At 36.8% G+C, this 25639-nt stretch overlaps 1 protein-coding gene across 1 annotated transcript in view; it reads left to right on the plus strand.

The window, feature by feature from the left end:
* Window positions 1-25639, plus strand: part of exoc2.L (exocyst complex component 2 L homeolog) — a 138821-nt gene that overhangs the window by 20238 nt on the left and 92944 nt on the right. Inside the window, exons 3-5 of the mRNA XM_018267739.2 lie at window positions 6934-7110; window positions 10612-10738; window positions 21072-21185. Coding sequence (XP_018123228.1) covers window positions 6934-7110; window positions 10612-10738; window positions 21072-21185 — 418 coding nt within the window. The remainder of the gene's footprint in view (window positions 1-6933; window positions 7111-10611; window positions 10739-21071; window positions 21186-25639) is intronic.

Raw genomic sequence — 25639 nt, forward strand, 5'->3', positions numbered from 1 at the left:
GAGGGCCGGAATTTTTCTAATCTACATGGTGGAGGGCCGATAATGGAAGCCAGTGTTAGCCACTCCCCGTTTTAGACCACCACCAAAAAAACAGATTGTTGGTGCTCACTGCAGGGATCAGGGCCGGAACTAGGTGTAGGCAAAGTAGGCGGCTGTCTAGGACGCCATCATTGAGGGGCGCACTTTTAATGGGGGTTTTTTTTTTTGTTTTTTTTTTAGTTTTCATTTTTTTCAAGCATTTATTTAATAATTTGTTTCAGTAATCATGGTCACACAGTCGGGTGGAATCCCCCTCCTTCACCTTCTCCCTCTTGCCAGCAAGTAATAGCTCCTTCTGTGCGGTGCGGCAGTGCATCGCGACGTGCATATACGCGTCAATGATGTCATTGATGCGGTTGGGTGGCAGAGAGCTGGCGGCCTGCTTAGTGTGGCTCGCACTTGCTGGTCTCAGCCTTGCACAGTTGCACTGACTGAAGACATTCTTTCTATTACTGTGAAAGTGTGAAGCTTCCTGCTGGCACAGCCAGGTACAGATTTGGGACGGGGGCCATATGTTTGCTGTTGCTGCTGGGCTGAGCGCTGGCACAGGTACATAAATGCTTGAGGGCAATATGATGTGATCAGATTTATTTTTGGCTGTTGCTGGCACAGGTAAAGATTGGGGGCAATATGATGGCTGCTGGAGGGCTGTTTGATGGATGGCTGCTGAGCTTGCTGGTACAGGCAGGGGCGATCCTGGCCCCTCCGCCGCCTGAGGCAGCAGCAATTGCTGCTGCCCCCCCTCCCCCAGAAATTTGCTCTTAAAGTACCAGGAGCAGAATTTTTGCTGCCCCTGGTACCTAGTGGGGCGCTGCCGCCTGAGGTGATAGCCTCAACTCGCCTCATTGGCAAAGCTCCCTTGGGTACAGGTATGGCGGGGCAGTATAATGGATGGCTACTGGCACAGGTACAGGGGGACTATATTATGGATGGCTGCTGGGCTTGCTGGTACAGGGGGCAGTAATATAAATGAAAAAGTGTTGTACATGTTCTTGCTTTTTTTATTTAAAAACCATCACGGTAAGGAGGTAAATGGTAATTCAGGACAGGGGGGCGTTGATTAAAGCTCTTGCCTGGGGTTCTGAACTACCTTGGCCCGGCACTGGCAGGGATGCCACTCATATGTGAATAAAGTTAAGTCATATTAAGACCTAACCTTAAATCCACATGCCGCCTCCTCCTCCCCTGTGTATAATACAGTGCCCCAGAACATGATTAAACACCTTAGGGACCCCTAACAATAATTTTCAAATGCTAACAAACCCCCAGAACAAATACCAGGCTTATGTTCCATAGGGATCATAGGTCGGGCAGAGTATGACAAACACAGGGTGCAAAGAGCAGGCAAAGTATGACACACACAGGGAGCATAGGGAAGGCAGAACACAGCAGGAGACAGGAAAATCAGGACCAGTCTAATATGTACTACATACAGTGACACAGTGCTGGTGCCCTATTAGCATTTTGTATAAAGTGTGTACTGGTGAACAATGTGGGAAATTTCAGGCTGGGTCTCAGGTGTGAACAGTATAGGGCTTTAGGGGTGTGAACAATATAGTTGTTACAATTGTGAACAATGCAGGGGGGATTACATTTGTGAACAATGCAGGGGATTACAGTCTGAATTTGAAGTTTAAACAATGCAGGGGCCTCCTAATATCAGTATTGATACCTTTTAAATCTTACATATGGTAAGCAGACACAGCAGGCAGACTTTGATATGGAGGGCCACACAAGGGGGTCCAGTTGGAAAGCCCTGACGTAGAGTGGTATTTTGAGACAATTTGCATTTGGTTTTAATTTTTTGCTATTTGTGGTTTTTGAGATATTTAGCTTTTTATTCAACAACTCTCCAATAGGTAATTTCAGCCATCTTGTTGCTAGGATCCAAATTACCCTAGCAACCATGCATTCATTTGAATAAGAGACGGAATATGAATAGGAGAGGACCTGAATAGAAAGATGAGTAATAAAAAGTAGCAATAACAATACATTTGTAGCCTTACGGAGCACTGTTTTTTAGACGGAGTCCGTGACCCCTATTTGAAAGATGGAAAGAGACTGAAGAAAAAAGCAAATAATCCAAAAAACTATAAAAAAGAAAAAATGAAGGTCAAATGGAATGATGCTTAGAATTAGCCATTCTATAACATAATAAAAGTTAACCTAATGGTGAACCACCCCTTTAATGCGGTACACCCAAAGCACTTGTACGTTTAGTGACTTGCGTCACTTCCTTTTGCATCCATAAATAAAGTCAAGACATTGATGAAACACATTGGGCTACTTGCATGATATGCTGATTGCATTCCACTGCTGTAAGTGCATTTGATTTTAATAATGCAATTTTGGTGTTAATCTTATACTATGGGAGCGCACCCATCTGTTCCTTTATGTGTTTAAAAAGCCACCTACCTCGAAACATATTGTATCACAGGAAAAGATTTTCACTTGCATCTGGCTTATGCCTCATATCATGTTTTCCAAACAACATATTTTAGTTTTGGCTACTAAAATGGGACCTAAAGTATTCAAAATACCATTTGAATCTAAAGTATTCTGTATACAAACAGCCTTATGGATGGCATCTAAAATTAGAGCAGGTTCAGAACAACAACAGTACATTAAATGACAGTATCAAGTAAGTGAGAGAAATCTGGCTGAAGAAACAGAAAAATACAATTTTAGTTTGTATAATAAAATCATTTTTTAACAGACAGACTGATTCTAATAAACATTTTTAAAATATATTTATTGGCTGGCTATATTTTATTGATGGTTGGTTTCTGTTTGAGAAACTCCTATAAGAAATTCATCTTGGAGGTCTCATTTGCTATCGAAAACTCTCTTGTCATTTTAAAGTGTAGGATCCTACTGTTTGATTGGATTGTGTACTGTTTAGGTTTTCACATAGTTATTTACAGACTAATTAATTTGTATGCATAAAAGGGCCCTTTGTTTTCCAATTGTTATCTAGTGGTAAACAGTTATCAGTTTGTCACGGTGGTATGGTTTGCTTTAGTCCTAATGCATGAAGACTTGTATGAAATTCAGAGGCACATTTATCATGGGTTGAATTTCGAATTCATGTGAGTTTTTTTTAAACTCCCATTAATTCGAAATTCGACCAATCGAAATTTATTAATAAAATAAATTTTTCTTAAAGTTGGATGAATTGATTTGACTGGAAAACTCTAATCATATTAGATCCTAATTATAAAAACTCGAATCGCATTAAAAAATTTCCATTTAAGTTTTTTTTTTTTTTCGAAAAAAACTCGAATGTCAGGAAGGCTACAAACATCACCAAATTGATCCCTAGACATCTCCGATTGACTTATATAGTAATTCGGCAGGTTTTAGGTGGTGAATAGTCAAATTTGAGTTCTTAAAGGGCCAGAGTATGATAAATCTCGAAATCCAAATTAACACTCAAATCAAGTTTGGATAATTCAGAATTACAATTTGAGAGTTTTGACCAAATAAAAAAAAATTTCACTTTGACCCTTAATAAATCTGCCGCGTAAAAGTTCTTTATCCAGTAAATAGCATTACCCTTTCAAGAAGAAAATTATTAACTTTTTTCAGAAATTATAAAAAATACTCATTGTTAACATTGACTGGATTTTACAAGCAGATTTGTATTTGGAATACATTAACACGTTTGTACAATTTTCATATTCTTTTGTATCTTTTAATGCTATTTAAATATGCGCAGAAACTTGTATTATCGCCAGCAGCATAATTTCAGAGGTTTTGTGAAATAGAGTGCGTACTGACAACCATCTCCCAGAGTGACTCAGGAATTCACACTTGTGCGGATACTGCTGCTGCCAGTTTCCCTTCCAGAGCTTTATGTATTGCTTTTGCTTTTTTTCTGAAACATCTAGCCTGTCAGCCATGTTATAGGAATTAAACAAGTACATTGTCCTTTCAGATAATTAATGCAACAATCTCTCGTCAGACAACTGGAAATAGAAGTCATTTCGCAACTATAATGCTAATAAACCGCATGGTATTTAGTATTCAATTAGTAACGGTATACTTTGTCATTTTCCTGTTAATATATTGTGTGCTTATACAGAAACCTTATAAGTTGGCAACATTTAAGTTCTGTTATCTAATGAACACTACCAAATAAATGTACAAGTATGGGATCTATTAGATGATTAGACGGAAACCTGTTATCCAGAAAGGCCGTCTCCATAGACTCAATTTTATCCAAATAATCCACTTTTTTTCTCTGTAATAATGAAACAGTACCTTGTAGTTGATCCAAACTAAGATGTACTTAATCCTTATCGGAAGCAAAACCAGGCGTTTGGGTTTATTTAATGTTTACATGATTTTCTAGTAGACTTAAGGTATGAAGATCCAAATTACAGAAAGAGTTTTTTATCAGGAAAACCCAGGTTCCGAGCATTCTGGATACCAGATCCAGATTCTGCATAAGGGGTCCCATACCAGTACGTTTTATATTCTGTGCACATCTAGCTATCAATTTGTGTCAGAACCTTGTATGACAGAAGACTTTAAATGTTACTGATCATACAAGTTCATACAAGGATCTGACACTAATAATATATATAGGGGTCTTGACAAAGGTCTAAGATGGAGACCGAAACGTTGACCTGACCATGTTTTAAATATTTAAATAAAAGTGAGTTTTAACTTTTTTTAAAAAATCCCGGTGTGCATCCATTTATTCACATTTTTGTATGAAAGCACGTCTGGATAGCACCTGGGTTGGATTAATTATTTCCTAAATGGTGTGCTGAGATCCAATTGGACATTTTATATATATATATTGTATATTCTATAAAGGAAAGTGGCTTTCCCTTTAATGCTTGCTCTCCCAACCCCCGCCCCTCTAAACACAGTCCTACAGATTACTTAAAAGCCCATAATGCTGAATGTTTCTTTGGAAGAGGTCATGCCAAATAAAGAGAGAAGCAGGTATGGTCTTTCTCCTCCCAAAGAAAATACCCTTTTTCACTTAGGTAGGACTGATGCATGGACACTGCCTTGGCGGGGCGCATCAGCTTATGCATACTTTGTACCAACCATGTAACCAAAAGTGTCTCTATTTGCCAAATTCAGATAAGTTCTCTTTAATCCAATTATATATATATATATATATATATATATATATATATATATATATATATATATATATATATATATATATATATATATATGAAACCGAGGGTCCCAGTACTCACGACAAAGACTTTCACTGACACCTGGGTGGAATCCACGTAGTAGTAAATTGTAGATGCTATCAGCATTGCACTCACAGGACTTATAATGAATAACTATTTATTTATATAACTCAAATTATATAGTATAGACTATATGTGATGGCCATTCCAGAATATTGTACTTCTCCCTCTGGGAAAATTTGTTTGTAGATTTTCAAGGGTGTTTAGGGTCATGGTCTTGTTGGAATATCCAACCCCTGCATAACTTCAACTTTGTGACTGATGCTTGAACATTTTCCTGAAGAATTTGTTGATATTGGGTTGAATTCATCCGACACTCGACTTTAACAAGGGTCCCAGTCCCTGAACTAACCACACAGCCCCACAGCATGATGGAAACTCCACTAAATTTGACAGTAGGTAGCAGGTGTTTTTCTTGAAATACGGTGTTCTTCTTCTGCAATGCAAAGCGCTTATTGTTATGACCAAATAACAACATTTTTGTCTCATCAGCCTAAAGCACTTTGTTCCAAAATGAATATGGCTTGTCTAAATGAGCTTTTGCATACAAGCGACTCTTTTTGTGGCATGAGTGTATTTTCTTGGCTTGCCAGACCTGGGCTTTACAACAACTTTGCCTGTGGCCTTCCATTTCCTGATTACATTCTTTACAGTGGAAACTGACCGTTTAAACCTCTGAAATAGCTTTTTGTAGCCTTCCCCTAAACCAGGATACTGAACAGTCTTTGTTTTCAGATCTTTGAGAGTTACTTTGAGGATCCCATGCTGTCACTCTTCAGAGGAGAGTCAAACAGAAGCACAACTTGCAATTAAATACCTTTTCTCATGATTGGACACACCTGCCTATGAAGTTCAAGGCTTAAAAAGCTAATCCAACCAATTTGGTTTTGCCAGTAATCAGTATGGAACAGTTAAATGCATTCAAATTAGCAAAATTACAAGGGTACCCAAATTTTTGCACAGCCAGTTTTTCATATTTGATTTAATTCCATACAACTGAATACTGCTTCACTAAAAATCTTTGTTCAGAAAACACCCCAGTACTCAGATTTTCCTAGGAAATGAAAGACATACCACTGTTATTTTTTTTTGTTGAAACTGGAGTAAATTATTATGCAGGCTGAGAGGGGTTCCCAAACATTTTCATATGACTGTATATACTGTAATATGAATATATCTTTGTATAGCTTTGATAACATTTTATATTTGAGAACAACAGTGTAGCAGCAGAGGTAAAAGATGGTTAAAATGCAGCAACATTTTTAAAACACAAAATATTTGGTGCTTACTAAAATATGAGGTGCTTGTCCTTGGGAGTCCTTCAGGAGAAAATGTTGACTGCCTCCCATGGGAGCACGTAGAAGGTCATCAGCTAACTCTGTAGTCAGGGAAGACATACTTTTCTCTGAGATCTGGGCACACAGCCAGTAAGCCAGATGATCAGAACACTGCAATCTGGACAGCCACTTTTAAAGTCAACGCTTTACATATCGTCTCTCAGCCAACATGCCTATTTATTGGATAAACTATAATGAGCACATGTAAGGCCATCTTATTATATGCCCAGTATTTGAGGACACATGATTTTGTCTGAATTATCCTAGCTATGCATGGTGTCTCACCGGATTATTTATGTGTATTATATTGACATTTGTTTTTTTTTTTCTTACAGGTTTAACAATCTGTGGCCATAACTGCCTCCTAACAGCAGAATGGATATCGGCCAGTAAAATAGTTTGCCGTGTTGGACAAGACAAGAATGACAAAGGGGACATCATAGTTACTACAAAATCAGGAGGAAAGGGGACCTCTACTGTCTTTTTTAAATTGCTTAAACCTGATAAAATAGGTAATTAATCTTGTGCTTTTGCTTCACACATAAGTTAAGGGATAAGCAACAAACAAACCAAAGCTATTATAGGAAGCAAATAGTCTAATCTATAATAAGTTTTTACCAATTGGATAGCTGGCACAGTTGTGCATTTTCATGGGTATAGTTCTTCATATTGCTAAACCAAAACTGTGTCTATGCTGTGGTCCTAAAATAAAATTGGGCAAATATACAAAAAGAGCTGTTTGTAGAACTCTCAGTGAGTTATTCATTTTTGGCTTTGTAGTTTTAAAGGAACAGTTCAGTGTGAAAATAAAAATAGAGTAAATGGATAGGCTGTGCAAAATAAAAAAATGTTTCTAATATAGTTAGCCAAATGATGTAATGTATAAAGGCTGGAGTGACTGGATGTATAAAGTAATAGCCAGAACACTACTTCCTGCTTTTCAGCTCTATAACTCTGAGCTAGTCAGCATTTTGAAGGGGAGCCACATGGTACTTAACTGTTCAGTGAGTTTGCAATTGATCCTCAGCATTCAGCTCAGATTCAAAAGCAACAGATATGACCCATGTGCCCCCCCCCTCAAGTCTCTGGTTACTGCCTTGTAACCAGGCTAACCAGTCAGTGTAAACCAAGAGAGCTGCAAAGCAGGAAGTAGTGTTCTGGCTATTATGTTAGCTATCTAGTCACTCCAGCCTTTATACATTACATTTTTGGCTAACTATATTAGAAATATCTTTTATTTTGCACAGCCTATCTATTTACCCATTTTTTTACACTGAACAATTTCTTTAAGAGGGTCTTTGCTTGTTTCTTTTAGGAGGGCCTTTTGGCATCCTGTATCCCACTCCAACCCTTTTGGTGAAAATCTACACATGAGTGCAACATCAGCAATGCAAAGAGCTTAAAGTTGATATTTGTCACTGAAAAGCAGGTTCTTCTTAACAGTGATTGGAGCTCTTTGCACCTACTTATTTTGACCTACTTTTATGTTGTACAATAGAGAGTTGCAATTGTTAATAATTGTTAATAACAATAATATTGTTCTACTTTTCCCTGTTATTGTGCCCAAAGATGGTTTGTGAAGTTACAATACCATGTTATGTTTCCAAACTGGTTTTTATATAGGGATAGTGTATATTTTGCCATTATTCGTTTAAATGCGAAGGGTTATACAATAACATATATTATATATCATATTTCTGTAGTCCAAATAATGGTCATGTGCAAAGTGCACTTTTTTTGCAGTTTGCCATGTTTTCAGCATTTGCTGCATTTTTGTGGTCCAGAGATGTGTCCATCACATCAAAATGGATGCAATTACCCTTGGAGTTTGATGCAAATTGGATGCAAGTTGCATCTGACATTTCCAAAGTAAATGTGTCACTTCTAGAGCATGTTCAAAGTAGCTTTTGCTTCCAATTGAGAGCAAGTCTGTTATCCTCAGTGGAAACCTTGGAGCTACAGTGTCAATAGATGCACGTGTGCAACATTCATCAGAAGAGACAGAAAGGATGCAATTAGCACCCATATGAAAGCATAGGAGCATGTTTGGATGCAAGTATTATTGCTTCAATAAGTGTTCTGCATTGCATCCATTTTGGAGCACCCATAGCTGCTGGTGCGTTTGTAAATGACCCAGGCTCATATGTTTATCTAGCAGAGGTGACAGGTAGATAAAGCAATGTATAAATATGATAATGCATTTTCATAAAGTTCAATTTAAAGGGGATCTATTGCGAAAATGAAAAAAGCGTCATCTTGCTGAAATAAGAAACTTTCTAAATATAATAAATAAGACATTCTGTACCATTTATGAAATAATCAAGTTACTCTTCACTCTCCCCCACTGAGCAACCCGTCTCTCTTCATTCTGTCTTTATGCAGTAGGTGGAGTCAGTTTTTTGATTGACAGTTAGGTCTATAATACATCCTTTGGGGGGTGGGGTTGCACCCTTAACTTAGCTTTAACTTTAAAAATAACCGACTCTGATCAAAACCCTGTTTTTCTGCAGGGTGTTTTGCCAGAGACTGTGATTTTGTTGCCTTTTGTTTATGTTGGAGTTGGTTATTTGAGTTACCGTATATACCCGAGTATAAGCCGAGTTTTTCAGCATCCAAAATGTGCTGAAAAACTCTACCTCGGCTTATACTCGGGTCAGCGGTACCCGACCCGAGTAGCTGAGATTTCAGTCACTTTTAATCATTCCTATACCAACAGTACACTTGGGGAGAGACTGCAATATCCCACAATGCCCTCTGTTGGTTATATGAAAGAATAACAGTGCGCCCTCTGTTGGTTATATGAAAGAATAACAGTGACTGCAATATCACACAGCGCCATCTGTTGGTTATATGAAAGAATAACAGTGACTGCAATATCACACAGCGCCCTCTGTTGGTTGTATGAAAGAATAACAGTGCGCCCTCTGTTGGTTATATGAAAGAATAACAGTGACTGCAATATCACACAGCGCCCTCTGTTGGTTATATGAAAGAATAACAGTGACTGCAATATCACACAGCGCCATCTGTTGGTTATATGGAAGAATAACAGTGACTGCAATATCACACAGTGCCCTCTGTTGGTTATATGAAAGATTAACAGTGACTGCAATATCACACAGCGCCCTCTGTTGGTTATACGAAAGATTAACAGTGATGGCAATATCACACAGCGCCCTCTGTTGGTTATATGAAAGATTAACAGTGATGGCGATATCAAACAGCACCCTCTGCACATGGTAGTGGGACAATGCACACAGTAATCCGTTTGGCAATTCTCTGTCACCATCAACTTTGCAAAGAAGTCCGGTTGATCGCTGGGGGGGTCGCTTTGGCAGAATGTGCGCTGCTGGGAGACAGGGCTGTAGTTGTGTCTAGGCTTATACTAGAGTCAATAAGTTTTCCCAGTTTTCGTAGGTAAAATTAGGTACCTCGGCTTATACTCGGGTCGGCTTATACTCGAGTATATACGGTATTCCGCTATTAGACCTACCTGTCAATCAAAATCTGACCCAGACCTCAGCATGAAGAGAGTGAGATACTGAAGTGTATCTTGATTATTTGTTAAAAGATACAGAATTTTTAATTAATTGTATTCAGAAAGTGTCTTATTTCAGTGAGATGAAGCGTATATTACATTTTCATTTTTGCGATAGATCTCCTTTAAGTAACATAGATCCGTGTAACACAGTAGCTCAAGTGTATGTATGCACAAGGAAGTATATTATATAAGGAAAAAAAAGCAAACTTGTTTGTATTAAACCTGTTTGGTTCAATTTGTTGTATTAATAACTTTGCACTTTAGGTGGTTTCAGAAGTATCTAGTTTAATTATTAATGTATTTATTAAAGGGCCAGCATACCCATTGTTCAGCATGAATTTAATGACTAGGGCCTGTGCTTAACATACAGTACATTTTGTCTTAACCTTGCAAACTGGTTAATAAAGTTAAGTTTGCAAGGAAATATATACCTATTTATATATATATATATATATATAATTTTTTTTTGTAGGTATTTTGGACCAGTCTGCAGTGTGGGTGGAGGAAATGAATTATTACGATACCCGTACCGACAGAAATAAAGGAATTTCTCCTTTGTCTCAAAGAGCTGCTAATCCTTTGGGTATAGAGATTGACAAGTAAGAATTGTCCTCAAATTTTCTTCTTTGCATATCTTACAGTAATGGTTGTGGTTATCTGTTTAGTCATGGAACACTAGAGTACCAAAGTTCCCAGTGCTGGAGTTGCCTAGCAAAGCAGCTCTGTAACATGTGCAGCTTATTACATCTAATTTATTTTCTGTACACACAAGCACATCTATCAGTGGTTCCGTTCAGTCAAAGACTGATTGCCTATACTAATGATCCATGTTATGTTTACATTCAGAGATAGTAATAAACAGATCTGAGTGTGTAATTTCTATGCAGCTGCTGTAGCAGTGATCTTTTGGGTTTTAATAACCCATTTCATTCTTTTCCATACAAAGACTTTCAAAAACACATTTTATCTACAAGTTACCTACTTGTAATTTGAGGTGCTTTTGTCTCATTTGTTCAGCAAAAACACATTGAAACGTACAATGCGTATTCCTGGCTTCCATTGATTAAATATTTTAATATTTACAAGAAGAATGCAATTTGATCACAGCTGGTTATATGAGGTGAAAATTTATTTAAACCCAAAATGTCAGTTTTCTTAAAGGGATAATGTCATGGAAAAACATGTTTTTTCCAAAACACATCAGTTAATAGTACTGCTCCAGCAGAATTCTGCACTGAAATCCATTTTCAAAAGAGCAAACAGATTTTTTTTTTATATTCAAGTTTGAAATCTGACAGGGGGCTAGACATTTTGTCAGTTTCCCAGCTGTCCCAGTCATGTGACTTGTGTATGCACTTTAGGATGGAATTACTTTCTGGCAGGCTGTTATTTCTCCTACTTAATGTAACTGAATGTGTCTCAGTGGGACTTCATTTTTACTATTTAGTTCTGTTCTTAGATCTTCCAGAGAGCTGTTATCTTGTGTTAGGGAGCTGCTATCTCGTTACCTTCCCATTGTTCTGTTGTTGGGCTGCTGGGGGGGGAAGGGAGGGGGCGATATCACTCCAACTTGCAGTACAGCAAGAGCACAAGTCACATGACTGGAGGCAGCTGGGAAATTGACAATATGTCTAGCCCCATGTCAGATTTCAAAAATAACAAACTGTTTGTTCTTTTGAAAAATGGATTTCAGTGCAGAATTCTGCAGGAGCAGCACTATTAACTGATGCGTTTTTTAAAAAAACATGTTTTCCTATGATAGCATCCCTTTAAGGAGAACATACAAGCACAGATATTATTCACAGTGTGTGAATGGTGGGAGACAAGCCAACTAATATTTGCTTGGATATAGGTCAGCTCGTCGATTGGGTGCCTTTGATCTTCGGGCAGTGTTTACTGCTGAATTGTCAGATACAGGTAGAATTCTGTTGCTTCTACAGTTGTGCTCATAAGTTTACATACCCTGCCAGAATTTATGATTTCTTAACACTTTTCAGAAAATATGAATGATAGCACAAAAACTTTTCTTTCACTCATGGTTAGTGGTTGGCTGAAGCCATTTGTTGTCAAACAACTGTGTTTACTCTTTTTAAATCATAATCACTACACAAACTACCCAAATGACCCTGATCAAAAGTTTACATACCCCAGTAATACCATGTATTGCCCCCAATAACACCAATGACAGCTTGAAGTCTTTTGTGGTAGTTGTGGATGAGGCTCTTTATCTTCTCGGATGGTAAAGCTGCCTGGCAAAAAGCCTCCTGTTCCCGTAAATTCTTGGGCTGTCTTGCATGAACTGCATGTTTGAGGTCTCCCCAAAGTGGCTCAATGATATTGAGGTCAGGAGACTGAGATGGCCACTCCAGAACCTTCACTTTATTTTGCTGTAGCCAACCACAGGTCGACTTGGCCTTGTGTTTTGGACAGGTCTCGACTGGGAATCAAAATATGCCCTTGTGTTTCAGGTAAACAGATGCCCAAACAGCCCACACAGAGGCCAAAAGAACTCCACCAGTAAATAGTGACTGTCTATGGCAACTTACAGCAGCCCCTCTGGCATTTGCCAGAACCCACAGATAGCCAGTCCGGGCCTGGTTTTGGATCATTGTCATGTTGGAATGTCCAAGTACGTCCCATGTGCAGCTTCCGGGCTGATGAGTGCAAATTTTCCTCCAGTATTTTTTGTATTTCACCTGAAGTTATTTGTGGGTTTTTCCTTGCATCCAAACAATTTTTCTGGCAGTTGTGGCTGAAATTTTAGTTGGTCTACCTGACCGTGGTTTGGTTTCAACAAAACCCCTAATTTTCCACTTCTTACTTTTGAACACTCCTGATTGACATTCTCAATTCCTTTGATATTTTCTTATCCCTTTCCTGTTTTATAGAGGTCAACTATCTTTTCCTGCAGATAATTTGACCATTATTTTGCTTTCCCCATGACTTAGAATCCAAAAAACATCAGTGCAGCACTGGATGAAAGATGCAAGGGTCTGTCAGGAGTCCAGAAAGTCATTTACCTTTTATACAAACCCACTGATTACAAGCAAACCAATCACAGGTGAAGATGGTTACCTTTAATAGCCATTCTAACCCTTTTGTGTCAAGTTGTGTGCATGTGTCAAGTTGTGTGCATGTTATCAGGCCAAATCACCAGGGTATGTAAACTTTTGATGGAGGCTTTTTGCCAGGAAGAATGGGCAGCTTTACCATCTGAGAAGATAAAGACCCTCATCCACAACTACCACAAAAGACTTCAAGCTGTCATTGATGTTAAAGGGGCAATACATGATATTAAGAACTGGGGTATGTAAACTTTTGATCAGGGTCATTTGGGTAGTTTGTGTAGTGATTATGATTTAAAAACAGTAAACACAGTTGTTTGACAATAAATGGCTTCAGCCAACCACTAATCGTGAGTGAAAGAAAAGATTTTGTGTTATCATTCATATTCTCTGAAAAAAATGGTTAAGAAATCATTAATTCTGCCAGGGTATTTAAACTTATGAGCACAACTGTACCTGTATATCTGACAATTCAACTCTAAATGTCTGTATTGAAAACTAACAATCTTTTCTGCAGGAAAGAATGTTATTGTAACATGTATCGTCACCTTTAGCTCTATAATAGATATCTAGTGTATTTAATATCATGGAGATTATCCAAAAGTATCGGATTGGAGACCCAAGTAGGAGCACTAGAACAGATGAGGGAATCAAATATTTGTTACTGTACAATAAACAATATTTGACTGGTTTTCTTCTGTCTTCACACTGAAAACTGTGAAGCTCAAAGATTGGTGCAAATGTGCCCACAGCAGTGAAATAAATTTGCAGGTATCTTTGTTTAGTCTAGTGCAGCATGAATAAGAAAAACAAATTGGTATTCACTTTTACTGTGCTGTTACTGCAGTGGCGCAAATTTGCACATACAGTACCTTAGTAAATAAAGTGCATTGTATTTTACTGCATTTCTGGTCACTTGGATTGTTACTGATCTTTGCTTTTAAGGTACAGTATTTTGAAACCCAAATAAATCCTGGTTTAAAGGAGAAGGAAACTCGGTAGAAAAAAATCCCATACCCTCCACCCCACGTAGACCCCCCTCCCTCCTCCCCCTAGCCTAACTGCTCCCCGGGGGAAATGGCTCATACTTTATACTTATCCTCTTCGCAGATTCTGGCAGCGGACTTCATTGCATCCATCTTCCGGGTCCTCGGTAAGCTGACTGGGAGATCGGCAATCTCTGTAAATTTTACGGCGCAGGCGCAGTTGTCGAAAGCCGGCAAATTGCTCCAACTGCGCATTCACCGACATACTGATCTCCCAGTCAGCTTACCGAGGACCCGGAAGATGGATGCCGTGAAATCCACTGCCAGAATCTGCAACGAGAGGTAAGTTTAAAGTATGGGCCAGTTATCCTGGGGGGAGGCGGGAGGGGGGTCTACGTGAGGTGAGGGGTTACAGGGTTTTTTCTACAGGGTTTCCATCTCCTTTGATATTAAAGGGGTTGTTCACCTTCAAACAACTAGTTGTTTTCAGATAGATCACCAGAAATTACGACTTTTTCCAATGACTTTCTTTTTTCTATGTGTCACCATTTTTCTACTACTGTGTAAAGTGTAATTTTTCACCTTCTAAAGCAGCTCTTGGGCCAAACCTGTACTGCTCTAAATCAATACATTTAGTTGATTTTTAGTTTGATTCCTTATCTTTGTCCCTGCTGAGCAGAAACTCTGCGTCTCATTACAGGCAGCTGTTAGAACTGATACAATAGTTGTTAATATTGCAGAGAAGCTGCTAAGAAATGTACAACTAAATGTTGCAAAAATTGTAACAGTTTAGAGAGTCTGCACCGGAATTACTAAACTGCAAGATGGGGAACTAAATCTGATTATGGTGAGAAGGGCTGAATGGAGCCAAAAAGCCCTTAGCTAGCAATTATATGCAAAGTGATGCCTTTTGGAATCAGAAGGTATTTACTTGTCTCATGCCATACACACAGCACTGCCTAGATACCAAAAATGAGAGTTTTGATTCTCCCATAAGGCATCATGGGCAGAGACATGCAAATCACTCCTTTGTGTCCCTTTGGCCTTCTATGCATCCAGAACCGCTAGTTTATAGCACAGATACAGCCTAATGGAATGGTTTGTTTGGATATATGGCTCTGAACCATTAGGCTGTATCTGTGCTATAAACCAGCAGTTCTGGATGCATAGTTGGCCAAAAGGACATAAAGGAGAGATTTGCATGTCTCCACCCATGATGCCTTATGGGAGAATCAAAACTCTCGTTTTTGGTATCTAGGCAGTGCTGTGTGTATGGCATGAGACCAGTAAATACCTTCTGATTCCAGAAGACATCACTTTGCATACATGAGCTGCAAGACAAACACCAAAGGCAAGAACATTCAACTTCAATCTTAGATTTTGGAAAAACAGCAAAACTTACATAATGGAAAGTAGTTGAAAAAAAAAAGGTGAACAACCCCTGTATGCACCAGTTTGCTTGGTGCATACATTCTACAATAAAAGAGACATTTATATACTGTTATGAATGAAAAGACAGAACAGCTCTGCATAAAATATAAAAATGAATCCAACTGTTTTTTTTTTTTTCGCTGGAAATATACGCAAATCAAGGAAAACATTTAGCAGGGCAGCTTGTTTATTTAAATACTAGCAAGTCTTAGAATTTTGATTTGATTCAGTCATCGATTTAGTTGATACTATATAAGAAGGCACTGTATTCTACAATACATATGATAAATAAACCATTTGGCTAAATCCAGCTTGAGTGCTGTTGAAACTGCCACTTTTTTTTTTGCACTCGGATTAAAGGGTTGGTTCACCTTTAAGTTATAGAATGGCTAATTCTAAGTAACTTTTCATTTGTCCTTCATTGTTTCTTTTTATAGTTTTTGAAATATTTTCCTTATTCTGGACACTCTTCAGTTTTCGAATGGGGTCACTGACCCCATCTAAAAAAAAAACAAAAAAAAAACTGATTCTCTGTAAGGCTACACATTTATTGTTATTGCCTCTTATTATTACTCATTTTTCGATCCAGGCCCTTTCCTAGCCATATTTATTCAAATAAACACATTTGGAATTTCGGGCCCTAGCAACCAGATTGCTGCAATTGCAAACTGGAGAGCTGCTGAATAAAAATAACTCAAAAGCACAAAAGATATAATAATAATAATAATATAAGATATAGTTCTATATTATTATATATATATATATATATATATATATATATATATATATATATATAAATGGAAAAACACTCGCACTCGGATCCAGTCTTGAAGATGATGTGGGTGCTGGGTCAAAGCTTCAGCATATAACCATCGGATAAGGACCCGCACTCCAATATTTCGTGGAAAAAAAGGTTTTTATTACAACTTGTGCATGCACAAGTTGTAATAAAAACCTTTTTTTCCACGAAATATTGGAGTGCGGGTCCTTATCCGATGGTTATATATATATATATATATATATATATATATATATATATATATATATATATATATATATATATATATATATATATATATATAATAAAAAATGAATTAAAACCAATTGCAGATTGTCTCAGAATATCACTCTCTACATCAAAGAAAAGTTAATTTTAAGGTAAACAATCCCTTCAAGGAGTAAAAGATTAACTTTCCAGTTTGACAGCTGCCAGCCTTGGCAAAAAGTTGTTTAGCACCTTTTTTCTTTTTTATTCTCAAGCCAGAACTGATTATTGTTCATTGCATTATATGGTTTGCTGGATGAAACTGAAAACTTTGGAGGCCCTTTAACTATTTTTACAGTTCTTGCTATGGTCTATATTAACGACTATGAAAATATACAAAGTTTAAAAAGTCACAAGAACACACAATTCAGGTAAATCATGCTTTCATTACCGCCTATACATTTAGTTTTTTTTGTCTGGGTAATAGCATCTCATAATACCCAGGGGGTTAACAGTATTTGATACATTTACAAGGCTGCATTACAGATTAGGAAAGCCTGGCACAAAACAATTTCAAAATCACCTCATTCCAAGGTGCTTTTTTTTGTCTTTTATACATGGCTTGGATTTCCATGGCTATATTTATGGCTTTTAAGAATTTGTATACATAAAGCAAACTCTTAATCTCTTTTTGATTTTGCTTACACTGAACCAAAGCAAGGGCAGTCAGAGCGTCTATTTCCTTCTTCCCTTTGAAACTGATGAAGTGAAATAGTTTGAAAATAAGTGTGGTTTCTCCCAATGAGGGTGTGTGTAATCAAATGCACAGATATTCGAGTGATGAATGCCTTAAATGAAAGCCTAAGAAACGCCCTGCTGAAGGTAAAGAAGCCTGCCTCAGTCATTTCAGAGAGAATGTTTATGTAATATGTCCCATAGCTGACTGATAGGAAATCCATTGGGAACGTAGGACAGTATTTTTGTCGACAAGCTGGGTGGCCTAAGTCTAGGAATCTCTGCCTTAATTCTGTGTTATATTTATTGTTATTTCAGTTTTTCAGCAAGATTCTACTTATTTTCAATAGAAATACTTTTAGTACCTTACCAATAATTAAAATCTCCAGTGTGCTCAGTGTAACAATGCACTTATTTAAAACTGTATATTTTATAATTGCAGATGAGATTCTACATCACATAAGATAATGAATCCCTTAATGGCTGCAGTGTCTTGATCCCCAATGTTATATTTGTTTGTGTGTGTGTGTGTATATATGTATATTATGATCATGCATTTTTACACGGATAGAATATCTTTTACTTCACATACTCAAGAAAGAGAACATTTTTGTATGTGTTCTACTAAATATATAAAATTAACATTTTTATTTATTTTTCCTGTACATAAGCCCCTAACAAAAAAAGAGGTTTTATGAGTTATTTAATCATGTATATAATCATAGCTAACAGTGATGCACCGCCCCCAATATGCCCTAAATATCTTTAAAAAATTCTTATGGTTTTAGAACTCTGAAACTACAGTGCTAGGACTGCACATAAACTATTGATTTTAAAGTTATGTCTATTGATAATTCTTTAACACAGAGGAAAGAATTCTTACTTTTTTCTTCCCGGTCTGTTTCTCACTTTTCAACAGTGTACCAAGTATATCATAATATTTATATATAATTTGTACCTTATTTAAATAAAAGTTAGCTATCTAATGCCAAAGAGATCATGAATATTGCAATAAAAATATATGCAGTAGAACCCCTATTTTACATCCCCTGATTTTAAGTTTTCCCTCAATTTACATTGTTGTTTTGTGGTCCCACCTATATATGATGCAGAATACATTTCCCTGATTTTATATTTTCCTGAATTTTACACTATTCTTTTCTGGTCCCCTGAAAAATGTAAAATGGGGGTTCTACTGTAAGTAATGGTCAAAATGGATTAGCACCGCAGCATAGTTATTTTCATATTGTATTCTGCTGTCTGTGGTAACACTGCAAATCACTGACTCAAAGGATAGTCAATTAATTGTGTTTGATAGGCAATAAATATTCAACTTTTTCTTATTTCCAAATGCACCAATCGATTTACAGAAATCACAGAAATGTAGACCAAATGTCTCCTACTCTGGGATATATCTGATATTCGCTTAAATCAAACAATTAAAACGAATTGTTGATTGTCGCGGGTGTATATAGTCATTACTAGAATATGTCTATCTATATATATATATATATATATATATATATATATATATATATATATATATACACACACACACAGATCTATTTATATCTGTATATAATTCTTTAGTTATATTGTGTACAAGATTTATATTCTTTATTCGTAATGTTTCAGTGGAAAAATCAATTGCGTAGTTGACCAGATTTGGAGCGCAACTGGTCGCTATGGTAGTTTAGGCAAATTATGAATATGTAATAAGATTTCAAAGCAATCCAATTTAATTTTTCTGTGACTGTGTAAGGAATGTAGTTAGACTTTTTTTTAGAGTAGTGTTTATTGTTTTGCATGCCGCACTGGGTCATCACTAGAGATCAAGCCCAGAAATAAAAATGAAACTGTAAATATGCTTCAAGTCATTCACCAACCACCTTCTCAGTGGTTTCTGAAAGATGTTCCCACGGCCCCAGTTCTTGCTGCTATTTGGTATCAGAATGCCACCTACTGGATTATTTGGTTATTTTTTTTTTATCTTTTATACATATACATTGTTCTGAGCTTTTATTTTAGGGCTGAAATGAACTGAAACGTATATAATCAATAAGCAGAACGGTGTTATATGAAACAAAATCACTTTGTGCTTTATTTTTGTCAGATGTTTTCTGCAGAAGTGCTGCCAAAATTAGATGAAACAAGTGTTTTTTCAACTACAACTCTACAAGGAAGGGGCCTCATCGCTTTAACACTTTGTGGAAATTTCATTTTGCATATATAGTTTTATTGAATTCATTTTGTTACTATGAAAATTGTAGTTCAGTCAATTTTACCACCAACTTTAGTAGGGTTTATAGTAAGCGCATAAACTGATTGACAGGTATCTGTGCAGCATTCTTAATCTGGATGTTTGCTAAGACTGTGATGGGATGCTGATTATTTCAGGCTGGGGTAAAAGTTTGTTGGTGGATATATGCAATTTCCTTGTTAGAAAAGTAGTTAAAATTTTTCAATCTAGGCTTTAGTCTTGTGCGTATGTACACAAAAACTACCCTAGCACTGGAATTAGCAGATCACTTGAAAATACAGGGGCATGTTACAGGACTGCACTGATTGCATTTAAATTATTTGCTATCAGTGCAGCCCTTCTAGCTGGAATAGATCTAGATGTATCTCTAAATTTTCAAGTGATATGTTAACCCTACAAACTGACACTAGAGACCTGAGTGACCTCGTAGACCCCACTACCAATCTGTATCTGCTACACTCACCCAAACTCAAAAACCTACTTGCCCATACCCTGACCAAAATAACTCTTCCCTAGCCTATATACATTTGCTACTAAATTGAATTTAATAAGTGCACTGATAAAATCAAATAATCTATTGGATAATTTGGGAAATTACTTCATATTAAATGCTCTTTGGATTGGCAAAGCATAGGTACATTTATTGGAGATATTGTACAGCTTTGGCCTAGCTATCAAGCATGTTTAGTATGTATATAAAAAAAAAACATGCATGCTACTGAGACAATAGGAAAGCTTTTGAGAGTATATGCTATGCTGAAAACTATCTATTACAAAGTCATGTAGGACTTTTGCAGAGTTATTTTGAAGGGATATTTGTTTTTACCTCTGTTATGTAACAGAACAGAATCAAACCAAATTTTTCACTTTCACTAAAATGTTTGCATACCTCCAAATTGTCCATCTTTTCATGTGACAGAATTGGCCCATGTTCACAGAAGTTAAGCCAGCTGTGCTGACATTTTCTCCACCTGCAGAAAGATGCATGTTCACTTGTTGTTTTGAGAGCAAGCTTTATATGGAAGGATTTCACAAAAAACTAGATAGATGTGTTTAAGCAGTAGCGTTGTATAATATATATATATATATATATATGTATAATTCATTACTGATAATAGTCAGTGAAGATATTATAATATATTTCTCTTTTAGCTGTAACAAAATTCCATTTCTCTTCGCAAAAAGGGTGTTTATTTACTTCTAAGTTGTCCTTATATTATACAGTGATTCTTGATAAAACCACATGCTTTAAAACATATATGTCAATAATAATAAAATCATTATTTTGCTTTCCTAAGTCACTTACTGCTTTTGCTCTGTTAATTCTGTGAATTCCTTTTGCTCTGTTATGATCCTGAACTTCACAGAGAGTGCTTTCATACCTCACGGCAAAATAAAAAACAGAATTTCAGGTCACATGTGAGATTTGTATTATTCACTTTTAATTCCTTGCATCCTTCTGTATTTTAGGCAAAAAGTTCAAAGCCAGGCCATTGAGCCTTTATTTCCTGGCATGAGTGGAGATTTCAATTGTGAAAATTTTTGTGCCACATGGTATCTTATAACAAATCATTCTACTGCGAGGTATGTTTCAAAGCTTGCATTAATGTAAACTCTTGTTCATATCACTATACATTTTTATTGGTACTTAAACAATGTCTTGTATTTATTCTGCCTCATTGTTGGAATTCTACAAAATACTTTTTTTATTCAAATATGCTTTAAAACACGAGGGTACATAATTCAAGTATGTAAGGTTAACTTATATTGTTATAAAGTGATTATATGCTTCTTCGTTCACATTATACTCTTTGTAAACAACCTCATTTTTAACAGCACTTAACATAACTAAAATCTCCTTATATTGTTATTTAATTTTCCATTTTCAGGACTCTGTCTAATTTCATAATTATCTTTTTGTGATCTTGAGTATAAACTTTTCTTCTGTATCCCTTTATAATGTTGTTCTGCTGTATGCATATTTATGTACTTTTATTTAAAAGTACTCCTAGATCCATCAAGATTCAATATGCGTGTGAATATTTAACATTTTTATTTACATGTCATTTGCCTGCAATAATTCTCATCTATCACTAAGTTGACAATACTCTGCAAAATAATTATACAGTAGTTGTCTGGACTCTTTACAGTTTAGTGACACCAGCAGATATTTTAACATGTACAGCAATTATTTCACTGTATATATTAATGCCACACAGCCCCTCTTAGCCTGAAAACTATGGTCCTGTTGATTTGACATCCGTACTAGGAAAAGCTTTTGCAAGGTGTAATAAGGCAAAGATACAGGGCATCATTTATCAACACTGGGCAAATTTGCTCATGGGCAGTAACCCATGGCAACCAACCAAATTGCTGCATTCATTGTTCTACTTGCAGCTGGCTTTAAAAAGCTAATCACTGATTGGTTGCTTTAGGTAACTGCCCATGGGATAAATGAGCCCCAGAGTATACTGTAATAATACATTTCAAGTAGCAATATAATGAGATTGTGCCAGCATGGTTTTTTGTGCTCCGACACATTTTATTGCCTTTATTGTCTTCTGAGGCAGTGGATGGAATCTACTTGGATTTTGCTAAAGCATTTGATAACAGTACTTCACAGTAGTGATGTGCAGCTCGAGTTTCTTTCGACCCGCACCCTCCCAACCCTAAATCAGTCCGGCCCTCTATTTACACGAGTTTATAAATTTACAGGCCGGAAGCTGGCAGTGCGAGGTTGCGGCAGGGAAAGAGGAAGGGAGCATTCTACCAAAACCCGCCCAAACCATGGGTTTCAATCCGAAGATTTTATGCCGAACTCACTCGACCAGCAGGTTTCAGCCCGGCCTGCACATCACTACATCACAGGTTACTGATTTAATTAAGGAACGTTATTGTACTTGGATAGAGAGTTGGCTAAAGGATAAATTACAAAGAGTGATGGTAAATGGAACATTTTCTAATTGGGCCATTGTTGTTAGTGGAGTACCACCAGGATCTGTGCATGGCTCTTTGCTTTTTTAACTTGTTTATTAATGACCTTGAGGTTTGCATTTTAAGTGCTGGTTATTTATTTTGCTAGTGATACTAAAGTGTACAAAATTATCCATTCCATGTAGGATGCTGTCACTTTGCAGAACAATTTTAATAAATTGATGATAAACTGGGCAGCAAACTGGCAAATGAGGTTCAGTGTTGAAAAGTGTAAGATTATGAATTTTGGTATAAATAACATAAATGGCAGTTATACACTGAGGGGCACATTTACTTAGCTCGAGTGAAGGATTAGAATGAAAAAACTTTTTTTTGGCTACTTCGACCATCGAATTGCCTACTTCGACCTTCGATTACGACTTCGAATCAAACTAAAAATCGTTCAACTATTAGACCATTCGATAGTCGAAGTACTGTCTCTTTAAAAAAAAACTTTGACTACCTACTTCGCTACCTAAAACCTACCGAGCACCAATGTTAGCCTATGGGGACCTTCCCCATAAGCTTTCTAAGCAATTGCTGATTGAAGGAAAATCGTTCGATCGATGGTTTAAAATCCTTCGAATCATTTGATTCGAAGGATTTAAGTATTCGATCAAACGGTTTTTCCTTCGATCGTTTAATCTAAGTATTTGCGGTAAATCCTTCAACTTCAATATTCGAAGTCGAAGGATTTTACTTCGACCCTTAGTAAATGTGCCCCTTAATGGTAGTATGTTGGGGCATTTTACTGTAGAAGAGTTTCATCATCTATACTGTAACTCATTAATGTTCACAATTTTTCTTTTCATTTAATGGAGACCTGGTATGGCAGTAGTCTATCCCACTAGTAGTTAAAATAATTTTCAATTTAAATTACAATACATATTGATTAATCCACTTTTTATTGTCCAAATAAAAATGGTTGAAGTTTTATTTCAGCTATGGATTTATTTGGTCAACTGTAATTACCAATTCTCCATACTATTTTGGCAGAATAACAAAGTATATCTTTTAGATTGATTGCACTTTGCTTAACCTAGGAAAAGGGGAACTAAAGAGTATTTTGAGCACTTATGTTTTGGTTAGCACAAAGTTTGTTTTTTTCCTTCGAGGAAGCATCTGACTTCACAAGCAAAATGCTGCTTTCCTGACCCCAGAATGTTTTAGTTTCCAAGTACACACCATACTCGTTCCTTAACTGATTCTGTGCTGTTTCTGTCTGCTTTTTTTTTTTCTATATTTGCCTATGGTCCTCCTCTTTAAAGGAAAACTATACCCCCAAAATGAATACTTAAAGGGATACTGTCATGGGAAAAAATTTTTTTTCAAAATTAATCAGTTAATAGCGCTGCTCCAGCAGAATTCTGCACTAAAATCCATTTCTCAAAAGAGCAAACAGATTTTTTTATATTCAATTTTGAAATCTGACATGGGGCTAGACATTTTGTCAATTTCCCAGCTGCCCCCGGTCATGTGACTTGTGCCTGCACTTTAGGAGAGAAATGCTTTCTGGCAGGCTGCTGTTTTTCCTTCTCAATGTAACTGAATGTGTCTCAGTGGGACATGGGTTTTTACTATTGAGTGCTGTTCTTAGATCTACCAGGGAGCTGTTATCTTGTGTTAGGGAGCTGTTATCTGGTTACCTTCCCATTGTTCTTTTGTTTGGCTGCTGGAGGGAAAAAGGGAGGGGGTGATATCACTCCAACTTGCAGTACAGCAGTAAGGAGTGATTGAAGTTTATCAGAGCACAAGTCACATGACTTGGGGCAGCTGGGAAATTGACAATATGTCTAGCCCCATGTCAGATTTTAAAATTGAATATAAAAAAATCTGTTTGCTCTTTTGAGAAATGGATTTCAGTGCAGAATTCTGCTGGAGCAGCACGATTAACTGATTCATTTTGAAAAAAATGTTTTTTCCCATGACAGTATCCCTTTAAGCAACAGATAGTTTATATCAAATTGAATGACAGATTAAAGAATCTTACCAAACTGGAATATATATTTACATAAATATTGCCCTTTTACATCTCTTGCCTTGAACCACCATTTCGTGACTCTATCTGTGCTGACTCAGAGATCACCTGACCAGAAATACTACAACACTAACTGTAACAGGAAGAAGTGAGGAAGCAAAAGGCAGAACTCTGTCTGTTAATTGGCTCATGTGACCTTACATGTGGTTTGTATGTGTGCACAGTGAATCTTACGATCTTAGGGGGCGGCCCTTATTTTTTAAAATGGCAATTTTCTATTTATGATTACCCAATGGCACATACTACTAAAAAAGTATATTATTATGATAATGGTTCATTTACATGAAGCAGGGTTTTACACATGAGCTGTTTTACTCAGTATCTTTTAATAGAGACCTACATTGTTTTCCTTTAATGCTAGTGCCATGGCACCAACTCCGATCCTGGGGTAATTGCCGCCTGAGGCCCCTGGAAACCTAGCTGGCGCTGCCACCTAAGGCGAGCACCTCAGCTCGCCTCATTGGCGGATCGCCCCTGCATAGGACCTGTTATCCAGAATGCTCAGGACCTGAGACTTTCAGAATAAGGGGATCTCCATTCCTTAAGTCTACTAAAATTCATTTAAATATCAATTAAACCCAGTAGGATTGTTTTGCATCCAATAAGGATTAATTATGTCTTATTTGTAATTACTTTAAATACAAGGTACTGTTTTATTACTCAGAGAAAAAGGAAATCTTTGAAAATTTGACTTAATTCATTAAAATGGAGTCTAAGGGCGTTAGGCTTCCCTTAATTCGGAGCAGATCCCATACCTGTATACAGAAGTTTAATTAAAAAAAAAAGCTACAATCCTTCTTTAAGTTCTCACAGAACCTTGCTTTTTGTGTATTTTGTAGAGTTCTTATGAATAATGACCAAACTTCCATATCGTCTTAGGCCCCCCCCATCCCTTTAATGGTGGTCTTATGCTTTTAAAAATTGGTGTTGGTCTGAGCAGACTCTCTGCCTTAAAAGCTGCAAGCAGAGGAGTATTAAAGCTGTAAAACTAATGCTTTGGTCTCTGCAATTTTTCTCTTTATAAAAA

This window comes from Xenopus laevis, chromosome 6L, assembly GCF_017654675.1.
Source record: "Xenopus laevis strain J_2021 chromosome 6L, Xenopus_laevis_v10.1, whole genome shotgun sequence".
Taxonomy (NCBI): Eukaryota; Metazoa; Chordata; class Amphibia; order Anura; family Pipidae; genus Xenopus; species Xenopus laevis.